Here is a 12223-nt window from a genome sequence, read left to right as displayed (position 1 = left end):
CCTTCCTGTAATAAAAATAAAATATAAGTCAATTAAAGTTAATCAAACATTAAAAAAATAAAAGTTAAATAAAACGGAAATTAAATTTAAAAGTTTTTTTTTTTTAAAGAAAGAAAAAGCCAGGCATGACAGCTTACTTTTGTGACACCAGTACTCAGGAGGATTGATGACTGCCGGCTTTGTCACCAACCTTAGCTGCACCAAAGCAGGACCTTCCTTGTTGAAAACAGTAGATAAAATAAACTTCTAATGCAGTAGAGCATCCCCCACCCCCATGGTGAGAGAAGTTATAGAGTTGTTGGGTTTTAGTTGTATTATTTTACTCAATTTTTTTGAGATGGCATCTTACTGTGTAGTCTAGGATGTCCTCAAACTTGCTATACTTCCCAGAAATTTCTTTTAAAATGCTGATAAATGGATGGAAGTGGTCCAAAGGCAAATAGGTGGAGGAGGGGAGGGAGGCAGCCAACTTAGAGCCAGACGTAACTTTTGTTTTCCGTTCTTTAGGTACCTTTAAAACAAGGCAGGAGTCTTATGGATTGGATCCGACTGACCAAGAGTGGAAAGGACCTGACAGGATTGAAGGGCCAGTTGATTGAAGTGACTGAAGAAGAGCTTAAGAAGCACAACAAGAAAGACGACTGTTGGATCTGCATAAGAGGTAAGCGGCACCTGCTCCAAGTTTCAGAGACTTGCCTGGGCTTTCAGACTTGTGACAACTTGCCTTACTGGATCATAAATAATGTTGTTCTCACTTTGGACAGTATCTTTCCTTATATAACGTTTTACATTTTGATGCAGAAGACAGAGACCTAATGGGATGGAAGTCTTTTGTAGCATCCTTATGTTGCATTCCCTTTGAAAGGAAGCAGGTGTTTGCCAAGAAATTTAATACTAAGGTGATGCAGTTAAAACTTTCAGGGGCACCCAGTATATGGCATAACTGCCCGTCCCAGAGCCTTGTGATTGAATGCTGTTAGAGAAAAGACTTTGAGACTCTAAAGTAAACCATGTGTGTATGTTGTATGCACCTATACATATTTGTATGTGCATATCCATGTGCTTGTATACATACATGCTCACTCAGGAGAACACTGGTCCATGTGTGTCTGTGGAGACCAGAGGGCGATGAGCCTTGGATTCAGTGAGAGACTGCCGTTAAGCATAATGAGGAGACAGCTGAAGTTAACTTCTGGCTTCCACATACATGTACACCTACCTGCTCCCATGCATGCACCCACACTCACACACTTACACAAAGAACAGTTCCTTAGGAACACTGTATTGATGTGTGGTAACAATGCTTCAAAGCACATAACAGACATTAGAAGAACCAAGGAATAGAATTATAATTGTCATTCAAAGTTGTAGATTTTAATCCCCTTCAGCAGTTGTTAAAACCAGATAAGCATCTGTAGACATAATGAAATTGGGGGTGCAGTTTCTTTATTGAACACAAGATGGCGAAGTCATCCCAGTCCTTAGATTCTAAGGCTTAGAGCAACTCCTATATAGTTGAAAAATGGTGAATTACTCCATGTTTTTACCTTATAAGCATATTTTTTCCTATTATATATTTTGAGGCTAATATCATTAACAATGGTAAAAATTTTAAGTAAGTAAAAATGCTGTTCTATAAGGGCATATAATACTTGCTCATACATATAGACATTAAATTCATTTATTAAATGTAATCTAGAACTTTAATATTTGTTTGAATGTTAAAACCAAAAATTAGTTTTTAATATGTTTACTTTTAATTACCTGAGTGCTTTCAGACTTTTTTGGAGTCTTGAAATAACCCCCTAATCTTTTAACAATTATTGAGAATACTAAAAGGCTTTTGTTTACATGACGTCTCTTGACATTACCATTAATTAAAATTAAGAAATGTAAAGAATATTTAAAATTAATTTAATAAAACTACTATATGTTATACTAGTACTTATGTTTATTAAAATAACTTTTCTAAGTAAAAAATACAGGAATAAATGATTTTCGAATTTGGTAACTATCTCTAGTATATAGCTTATTAGATGACAGTTCATGTGTATTGTTTTGTTTCTGTCTCTAGTCTCATATCACATGTCCATGTTGCTTCTAGAAAACCCCACATTTATGAAAGAACAAGAATTTTAAACATAGTATTTTAGTTTTATTGATAAAAAAGCTTCACCTTGTACCACCAGAAGTGCCTTTCTTGAGCATCCTCTGGAGTCCTTGGGCTCTACCATGAGACTCTAACTTACAGAAGAGAATACAAAAGAAATGAAAGATTTCCAGTCAGTGAGCATGTGGCCCAAAGCACGGGGATGCCCTTAATTCTGTATGGTGAGCCATGGTCATTCACATGCATAGTTAGTTACCTAGCCTGGACACTCTGGCACCTTCACCTGGAAAGACAAACAGACATAGGCACCAACCCATGTGGGTCAAAGATGGGACTGAGGGCGCCATCACGTAGGTCTCGGCTGGAAATTACGGAGGAGTGTGCTGCAGTTCTGAATCTAGACTTCTTCTTTAGATGGGGTGGCCTGATTCAGGTTCTGCAGGGTGGTAAAAGCTTTTCTTGTCTCTAGAGAATTTGAGATATAACTAAAAAACAAGCTTTCAACAATTAGGACTTTCAAAATTACCATTGAGAGAGGAAAAATTGACATAATTCTTGGTACGTCTATATAGTAAATAGATTTATTAAATGAATATCTGCAATTTTAATATTTATTTGAATATGAGAACCAAAATTCAGCCTTTAATATGTTTCCTTTATTTCTGTGAGTGCTGCCAGACTTTGGGTCTTGAAGTCCTGCTGTTCTTCAAACCACCAAGCCTAGAAAACTCTGTATGAATAATTTCTTTCATGAACAAAATACCCAAGAGAAACAACTTCTACAAAGGTTTTATTTGGCCGATGCTTTTAAAGATTTCAGTCCATGGTCATCTGGCCGCAAGGCTTTGATACAGAGGCAAGGTGTCACAAGATGGCGAGAATGCAGGCAGAGGAAACTGCCCGGCTCATAGCCAAGAGCTAGGAAGACCGACATGGGTGTGGGTGGGGGGTGGGTATGGGTGGGGAGGTGGGTGTGGGTGGGAGGTTGGGGGGTCTTCCTTGATGAACTCATTCCTTCCACTAGGCCCAGCCAACTGGAAGGGCGCATAAAATGCCAATGGCACCGTGGGCTAGTACCCAAACATCAACACAGATCCTTAAGGGACATTCGGGGGTCCAAAGTATAACGCTATATGACTGTTTATTATATTTCTTCCTAGATGTGTATATCTACAATTAGTGAAATCATGTGTGTCCACACAACTCATATATAGGAACACAACATAAAAGCCCATCTAGTAATGAGTGGATGAACCAAATTTGACTTATCCACATGGATGTTACCTAACCATAAAACCAAAGCATCCTTAGGGCTGCAAAAGATTGTTTTGTATGATTGCACTTGTGTGGATAAACAAACCTATCCAGACAGAATGCTTTCTTGTGTCTGTGAAGGAGAAATGGAGAATGCTACTGAGAGGGTGTTTTTGTATGCTGTTTATTATGACTGTTTATTATGCTGTTTATTATTATCATTGTGTAGGCAGGGTCCTCTTACAAGGATTCCTGATTCTTGGCAGAATCAAGAGAACTTTTTCCTTTTAATGAATTATGTCTCCTGGTTTTAGCTTATCTTTTTTTAAATTAAAAATACTGTTTTTCCATACAATATTTAACCCTTCCCTGACTTCTCCCAGATCCTCCCTATTTCTCCACCCACCTAAATCCACACTTTCTTTCTCTCATTAGAATACAAATAGGCATCTAACATCATTATCATCATAGTACTACTACTACTAACAACATAATGAAAGATAAAACCTGGGTAGGACAAAACAAACACACATAAAAAAAGAGCGAAAGGGAAAGCATTAAGAAATACATATAGACCCCGAGATACACTCATTCCCACATTCACACATAAATAAATTTTAAACTATAATATATAAACAAAAGATCTGTAAAGTTAAAAAAAATGTCCAGACAAAACATTATGAGACAGAACCCACCAAAAATACTATTGAGTTCATTCTGTGTTGGCCATCTGCTGGCCATGGGGCCTGCCCATGCGCATGTTTGCAAAGTCCAGTGAGACGCTATTGGAGAAAATCAATTTCTTCTTTGTAAGTGGTTGTCAAGTGGAAGCGGCCTGTGGGTCAGGGATTGAGGGTCTGTGTTAACTCCCCTCTCAGCATTGGGACCCCATATGGCTTAGTCCTGTGCAGGCCCCGTGTGTGCCGCCAGCATCTCTGTGAGTTCACACGTGCATTGGTGCTGTTGTGCTTAGAAGGTCTTGTTCCCTTGGCATCTTCCACCTCATTGGCTCTTCTATCAGTCACTCTGCTTCCTCTTCTGCAGGGAAGGAGTTGATGGAGACATCACATTTGGGGCTGAGTGTCCCAAGACCTGTTACTCTTTGCACATTGTGTAGTTGTGGGTCTGTTTGTGAGTCTGTTCCTCCTGCAGGAGGAAGCTTCTCTGATGATGGTTGAACAACAAACGTATGAGTGTGAGAATAGCAGAGTGCCATAAGGAGTCGTTTTATTGCTGTGGTCTTTAGCAGAACAGTAGTATTTGTTTTTCTGCTAGACTATAGCCTGTCTAGTCTCTGTTCTTGGCTACCTGGGCAGTATTAAGGATGGTTTCCATCTCTGAACCTGGGTCCCCTGTAAGAACATCATGGGCTCTTAACTGATAAGTGATCTTTCCAGCCTCTTGATAGTTTTGATTGCTGACTTGACACGATATAGAATTACCTGGGAAGGGGGTGTCAGTGATGAATTGTCTAGATTGTGTGTGTGTGTGTGTTAATTGGATTACTTGAGCTGAGAAGACCCACCCTGAATGTGGGAACTATCCTTTCCTAGGCTGAGCTCTGAACTGCACAGGAGAGCAAGCTGAGCGCATGCATCCCTGCATTTGTTCGTTGCGCTCTGCTCTTGGCTGTGTGTGACTTGACTAGTTGCCTCAGGGCCCTGCTTCCTTGACTTCTCAGCAGTGATGGACTGTAAGTTGGAATTGCGAGCCGAATTAAACTGTTTCTCTTGAGTTGCTTTTGTCAGGATATTGTTTCACAGCAACAGGCATGGATTACGCTGGCCACAAACAGCATTTATTTCTAGTACTAGGCCCTGAGGTCTCAGATCTGCTGCTGATTTCTCGTGTCACAGTCAAGAGTTTTGTTTTTTGTTAGGAAATGCTTTTTAGAAGAAGTTTAGACAGGTTGGGTATAAGTCTCTGTATCAAAGGGGATCAATTGGTTTTCTTCATAATTAGCAACAGCCTTCTCTTCCCTCCACGATTAATAAGTATATCAAATGAACATTTTATGTTATTTGGGGTTAAATGTTTGGAAGTCTTCCTAAATGAAGAATCAATTTTAGATCTTAAAAAACAACAACAACAACAAAACCCAGTTCTCGCTGCACCTTTGGGTTGTTCTAGCCGGATTTGTCTACTGTTAGCTTTCCAGTGCAGATACAGAAAGCTTGCTTCCTTCATGCGTGAAGCCTGGAGGCAGCATTTCCTGGGTTTGTTGTTTGGCATTCTTTTTTAAAAGATAAAAATGTAGTTGACTGCATGAACAGATCCTTGGGTAAGTGCAGCGATGAGGCAGGCCTTCTACAGAGCCTGCCTGGGTGCTCATCCTTGCTTACTTACTGGAGAGCTGACTCAGGAAGAAGATAGACGTCTTTCTCAGCAGATTTTTATCAGGTTGGTAGATAGCAGTGGGATGAAAGTTGATTTCTCTCTTTCTTTGTGTGTGTGCATGTGTGCACACATGCATGCACATATGTGTACACATATTCTATATAGTTTCTTCATGTTGGAAGGCAAGTCTGTGTGGTCTTTTGCATTTCTTTATGTTTTATGAGCAGAGACACTATTTTGGCCAATAAGTTTACTCATGGGTCAGCTTCATAAAGATCATGGCTGCCCTACAGCAGAGAGCTGGCACTTTGGCATTTAGGAAGGACCTGAGTTTCTTTGTTCAGGTTCCTCTCCTGGAGGGATAGGAGTGTGCTGGTCTCAGGGCCCTCCCTCTTCACATAGCTCTGTGGGAACTCGGAGGCAAGGAGCTGATGGGAATGTTGCTTTTCTAGTTGCAGGTATTGATGCAAGTATTAAATTTCTTGTCTTAAGCAACAAGTCCCATGTTATTTAAGAGAGACCAGAAAACTGACAGGTTAGTTAGCTAGCTCATAAGATCAGTGGGATTTCAGACTTCACAGCTCTCACTACTTTGAAAGAATGAACTCCTAAATGAAATGGTGGGAGAGAGTTAGCAGAACTTATATTTATAAGCCTTACAATTTGTAAGAAGGTCATTTGGACATCCTTTCTTCTTGCTTTGATGCAGGGTTTGTTTACAATGTCAGCCCATATATGGAGTACCATCCTGGTGGGGAGGATGAACTTATGAGAGCCGCAGGAACGGATGGAACAGATCTTTTTAATGAGGTAAGTTGCTTCAGGTGATCAGAATGTCCTGGCATGGATTTAGCAGTGAGGCATTTGCAGGAAGAAAATGCTTGCATTCATTTGAGATGGGTGGGCTTGAACTCTGAAATGTAGGCAGATGTCACAGGTGGCAGCTGTTCATGAGATTTCTCTAATTACTTTATTAACATTCTAGAGTTGGTCTCAAGACATGGCATGTGCTGTTTCCTCCACTGGCAAGACTTGTATTCATCTTGATAAATATTCTTTTAGTAATGATGGTAATTGGCTTACAGTAAACACTGTCAGTGGGAGAAGGGACAGACAGGTGGAGCTGCTGTTACAAATTACTGTAGTTTTTAAATTAAGTTAAAATTTTTTTTAGTTAGCATATAGCCTTCTTATTTTTTCATAAAGAGATAGTTGTACATCCAATCTGTGTTACTGTGTGACACCCATACATCTTGGAGAAAGTTAGATAATTTGATTAATGAATAGGAAACTTATTTTTCCTAAACTAATAGGAGAGGGGTCCACATGCATTTCAAAAGATGTTTACATCAGTACCTTTTACTCCAAATTTATAAACAAACATTAATTTCCTCATTATTTAAAAGTTCCATAAAATATGTTAATTACTATCAATTTGTTAATGGCTATTCTGACATCATAGTCATTAGAAGTTTAGTAATTTGCCTTTGTTTCACATTTCATTTTGTATTTTAATGATAACTAACCATGTTATATAATTTTAGGCTTTTACTATTTAAAAAACCTGAATTGGATTGGGGTATTTTATGGTTGTTTTGATCAAACATAATTTGATTTCTGGTTCTCTTGTTTTCTGTTATGTTGGTTTTTTTTTTTCTTAAAACTTTTTCTTTATTTCTGATATTATAGGTAGTTATTTTTTGATCAGGCTGTGAGAAATGTAGTTTGCTTTATGTTTAAAAATACTTAGTTGTAGGACCTCTCCTCTCACTGATGTCCAACAAGGCCGTCCTCGGCCACATGTGTGGATGGTGGTCCGGTCCCCGGGAGGGCTGGCCTGCTGACACTGTTGTTCCCTCCATGAGGCTACAAACCCCCTCAGCTCCTTCAGTCCCTTCTCCAACTCCTCCATTGGGGACCCCCAAGCTCAGTACAATGATTGGCTGAGAGCATCCGCCTCTGTCTTTGTCAGGCTCTGGCAGAACCTCTCAGGAGACAGCCATATTAGGCACCCATCAGCAAGCACTTCCAGGCATCCACAAAAGTGTCTGGTTTTGGTGGCTGTGTATGAGATGGAGCCCCAGGTGGGGCAGTCTCTGGATGCTCCAGTGCAGGGGAATGCCAGTGTGGGAGGATGGGAGTGGGTGGGTGAGTGGGTGGGTAAGCACCCTCATGGAGGCAGGGGGATGGAGGATAGGATAGGGAGTTTCCGAAAGGGAGACCTGGAAAAGGGAAAATATTTGAAATGTAAATAAAGAATATATCCAAGAAAAAATACCTAAAAAAAAAAATCCTTAGCTGTGTCTGCTTTAATAATGGGACATGTGTGCTCTGATGCAAAGTCCCATTGGCTCACTGGGTGCATTAGCCTTCTCTGGAGTCTTCTTGCTTCTTTAAGACATGTTCCCTCTGCTGTTTGTTCATTTCTAGCAGTGCAAACCAAGTCAGTTCATGCCTAATTTATCTGCTGGAGATTCTCTTGAATCTCGCCATGTCCTCTGGTTGAATGTACCTCTTCAGCAGAAGATTTCTCAATAAAAAATAAAGTTTGAGGTCTCATAGTTTACAGCCTACATAGTTTACTCCTCAGCACTGAGTTTACCTGGGCTGTGTGTGAGAATGGTGGTGCTGTGCTAAACACATTGCTGCATCCTATAGCTTTAATGAGCCAGCAAAGTTTATTTTTATGACTGTTACTCCCTATGGAAATAAACAGTTTTGTGTTTTAGAAGCTTCTGGTATATTCTAGAAACTTCTTCTAGAAACTAACTTTCACTATAAAGTTTTCCCTATACCCCATATTTGAGTTGTACAAAGAATGTATTGGTTCATGTCCTTGTGGTCTTTGTTTCCAGTTTTGATTGCACTGCTTGACACTACAGATGGACAGTTATGTGGAGTTTATCATTTCTCATAACTGATGGACTGAGATGGCCTGTTGGTCTTCCAGTCCAGTCTCCTGTGATCACACTGCCTTACTGTCTCTCTGTTTCCTGGTGTCAGTTTCCAGAGAAAGGGACTGAGCTGCTAAGTAGTCTTTGTCTTTTCCCATCATGCCCAGATAGCTTTCTGTTCAGGTGTAGTTTGGGTAACAGCAAATATATTCATCTTCTTAAGGATGATTGTCTAAGCAACATCCTGCTACTCAGCTCTACGTGGTCATTACTAACAGTGAAATGAATGAAGTTAGTCATCTGCCTTGTCTTTGAGACCTTGAGTAGAGTGAAACCTCCCCTTTGACGGTACATAAGTGCTGGCCTGCTGTTTAGAGACTTGTAATTGACAAAAAGCCCTAGCCCTTGCCTCCTTGGGTCTCTGTCTTTTTATCTGTCTGCTTAAATTACCTGTGTTCTTACATGCCAAAGGCAGGCTTCACTCAGTAGTGGGTGCATTGTGAGTAACTGCAAATAAAATGTCAGTTTCTATTAATAATAAGTGTGTGCCCATTTTGTAATGTATTTGTTATTTAGTGTTATTTATTTCCTCAAGATTATTAAGTTTGACCTTTTTTTAAGCATTTCAACAATGTATTATGACTGATATTGAGTAATATAATTGATTTTCTTTTACTGATTTTTTTAAATATTGTGTTCTTTCCAATCTTCTTACAATTGAAAATTTAAATTATTTTTTAAAGGTTTTGCTAATTTAAACAGTATTATACTTCTAACATAGTGATGCATACCTATAATTCTATCACTCAGGAGGTTGAGGCAGGAGGATATCTGTGAGTTAGGGGGTACCTAGTTTGTTCCAGACCAGCCTGAGTTCAGATTTTCTGTTTTACTATATAGGAAGAATATGACAGTAATTTTCATACATTGTGAACACTAATGCCTACTCCCAGTCTGTGATGCTTTTAATTGTATTGCAAATGGCAAAGAAATAAAAAGGATAAATTACATCTGAGTGTTCTTTTGAACTTGTTGGGACTTTGAGGACACCTGACAGTAGTATGGACAACACATTGAAAATACTCTCCTAACATTCTTTATCTCATGCTGGCTAATTAAATCTGCTTCAGAGCAGTGTATAAAGTTTTAACTCTACTCATCACAAAACAAGAACATCCTCTGGTGGTAGTCATGTTGCCTATTGGCCATTCATCTCCCATGCTAGGTTCATCGTTGGGTCAATTATGAGTCCATGCTGAAAGAATGCCTGGTTGGCAGGATGGCTGTGAAGCCTGCTGTTCCAAAAGGTGAGTAAAACAGAGAGTATCTTTTGAAAATAAAATTGAATTTCAGTGAATGGGCATAAGTAAGTCACAGTACTTTCCCCAATTTTATTGGTCTTCTATTGTATCTGCTTTGAAGGTTTCATTCAACCTTGGGTCTCCACACGCATGTGCATACCTACCTACAGATGTAAGAATGCACACACACGCACACACACACACGAAAATGGAGAAAATAAAAAATAAAGAATTCTGTATGTTTTCCTCTTTTAAAAAAATGATGTATTTTGTAGAAAATTGTAAGGAGTAAAAATTGCACAGAAAGGAAACCTTTGTTTGCTTCCTGGTTCCTGGTTTTCAGTAGTTTCACACGCTGTCATTAGCTAAGCAGATTAGGGACAATACTGGCTACAGGTGTTGGCTGAACTGTTTTAGTCTTGAGGTTTTACATTTAATTTTTTAAAATTAATTTTAAAGTTGGCACCTCACTCTGCTATTCCAGGCTATAGTCAAACTCATGGCCCCTTTTCCTTAGTGGCAGGTGTCTGGCCCCATGCTCAGCTTATAACTTAACTGGTTTGATTTCTTTCCCCCCCCCCCCCTCTCTCTCACACACACACACACACACACACAGACTTTAAGAAGTGATACAGTACAGTGTTGCCTTCTGCCTTTGTCCCCCATTTATCTTGACTCTTCTTGTCTCTTCACCAATATAGTCTCCTTTGTTAAGCTTCTTAAAGTCTAACTACCTCTGAGCTGGAGCTCTCCTGACGGCTGTTCCCGACCATCTTTCATAAGAGTGCCTCTTGGAGTTTGCGTGAAATTGCAGAAGCAGGAATCTTCATATAGCCCCTTTCTGAGAAGGGACAGAGCCGTTTCTGTTCAGTGTCTCGTGACTCTGGCTCTCATTCAGAATGAACGGTCTATCCAAACAGAATCTTTGACTACTTAGTTCAGTGAATTTTGTAATTCAAGGCTTTGCTGCTGGAAGCTTCTCTCAGTAACCTGCTGTGTAGGTCCTGGGAGTTTAGATCCACAAAGGAATGTCTATGGTCACATAGAGGTAGGGATAGGGACTTGGATCTATAAAAGAGAGGAAGTTGGAACCAAGCTCCTGCTTATGCCCTAGACTTGGTAGAACTGTGTATTTAGAGGAAACATGTATAACAGTAAAGGGAGATACTGGACTTTCATGTCTGTCTCAACCTTTTTGGTGATTAAGGACAAGAAAGAATTTCCTGCAAGAATCTGACACAGTGCTCATGGTAGTGAGGGTGTGCTTCCTGGTGTTCATTGAAGGCAATATTTTAGAATTTGGCTTTTATTAAAAGAAAATCTTCATTGTATCTCCAGCTCAGCAAGGAGGCCAGGTGCTCTTTAACTCAGATTTGTCTCCCATGTAAGTGGCAGTGGGAGATTCATAGGAAGAGAAGGGAAAAGCAAGTTGTTGATTGGTCAGAAAGGAGAGTTTGGGGGTTCTCAATATAAGTATAGGAGGGCAATGCACTGCTTCACAGATTACATTACAATTACAAATAAAACAATATAAACATATATATGAATGGGAAAGTCCACAAAACAACCAACAAACAAACAAAACATGCAGATTGTTTTGTGTCAGCCAACTACTCTTGGGCATGGAGCCTACCTACCCTGGAGTGTGATTGATATACCTAGTGATACTACATTGGAGAAAACTGATTTTTTTTTTCCTAATCTGTGTCTATCAGTTGCAAATAGCTTCTTGGTGAGGGGTAGAATCCTGTGTCTGCTTCTCCTTCTCAGTGCTGGTACCCTGTCTGGCTTGAACTTGTGCAGGTGCTTTGTGCTCTGTCACAGTCTCTTCAAGTTCATGTATACCGGTCCCATTTTGCCTAGAAGATGTTGTCTTAGGAGTCACCAATCACCTTTGATTCTTCTTTTCTTCTGCATAGATCCATGAGCCTTTGTGGGGAGGGGCTTAACACAGACATCTTATTCAGGACTGAGTGCCCCAAAGTTCTTACTCTCTTCACATTGACTGGTTTTGGGTCTCTGGGTCAATTCGCATCTATTGCCAGAAGCTTCTCTGATGACCATTCTATAGGGATAGTAATATATTAGGAGTCATTTTACTGCTGTGATCTTTTAACAGAATAGCACCAGTGGGTCTTTAGGCTTGTGTCAGGCTCTTGGTCACGTTAGCAGTGGCAAGTGTGGGCCTTAATTTCTTTTAAAAAAAAAGTGGTTGGTTATGTTTGTGCCACTTGTGCCACTATTGCAGCTGTGTATCTTAAAGGCAGAGCACTGTTGTAGATTGCAGGGCCTGTGGCTGGGAGATATTGGTAAGTTCCTTTTTCCTC

The 12223-nt window shown here is 39.8% G+C and overlaps 1 protein-coding gene across 2 annotated transcripts in view; it reads left to right on the top strand.

Annotated features, from left to right (window-relative positions):
- Positions 1 to 12223, top strand: part of LOC127688752 (cytochrome b5 reductase 4) — a 53320-nt gene that overhangs the window by 4439 nt on the left and 36658 nt on the right. For both annotated transcript variants that reach the window (XM_052187694.1, XM_052187695.1), the window contains 3 exons: positions 508 to 661; positions 6411 to 6511; positions 9821 to 9902. In XM_052187694.1, the coding sequence (XP_052043654.1) occupies positions 508 to 661; positions 6411 to 6511; positions 9821 to 9902 (337 nt within the window). The remainder of the gene's footprint in view (positions 1 to 507; positions 662 to 6410; positions 6512 to 9820; positions 9903 to 12223) is intronic.

This window comes from Apodemus sylvaticus, chromosome 7 (genome assembly GCF_947179515.1).
Source record: "Apodemus sylvaticus chromosome 7, mApoSyl1.1, whole genome shotgun sequence".
In the NCBI taxonomy this organism is placed as follows: Eukaryota; Metazoa; Chordata; class Mammalia; order Rodentia; family Muridae; genus Apodemus; species Apodemus sylvaticus.
Note: the sequence above shows the minus strand (reverse complement) of the source record. Positions and strands in the feature narration are given on the sequence as shown.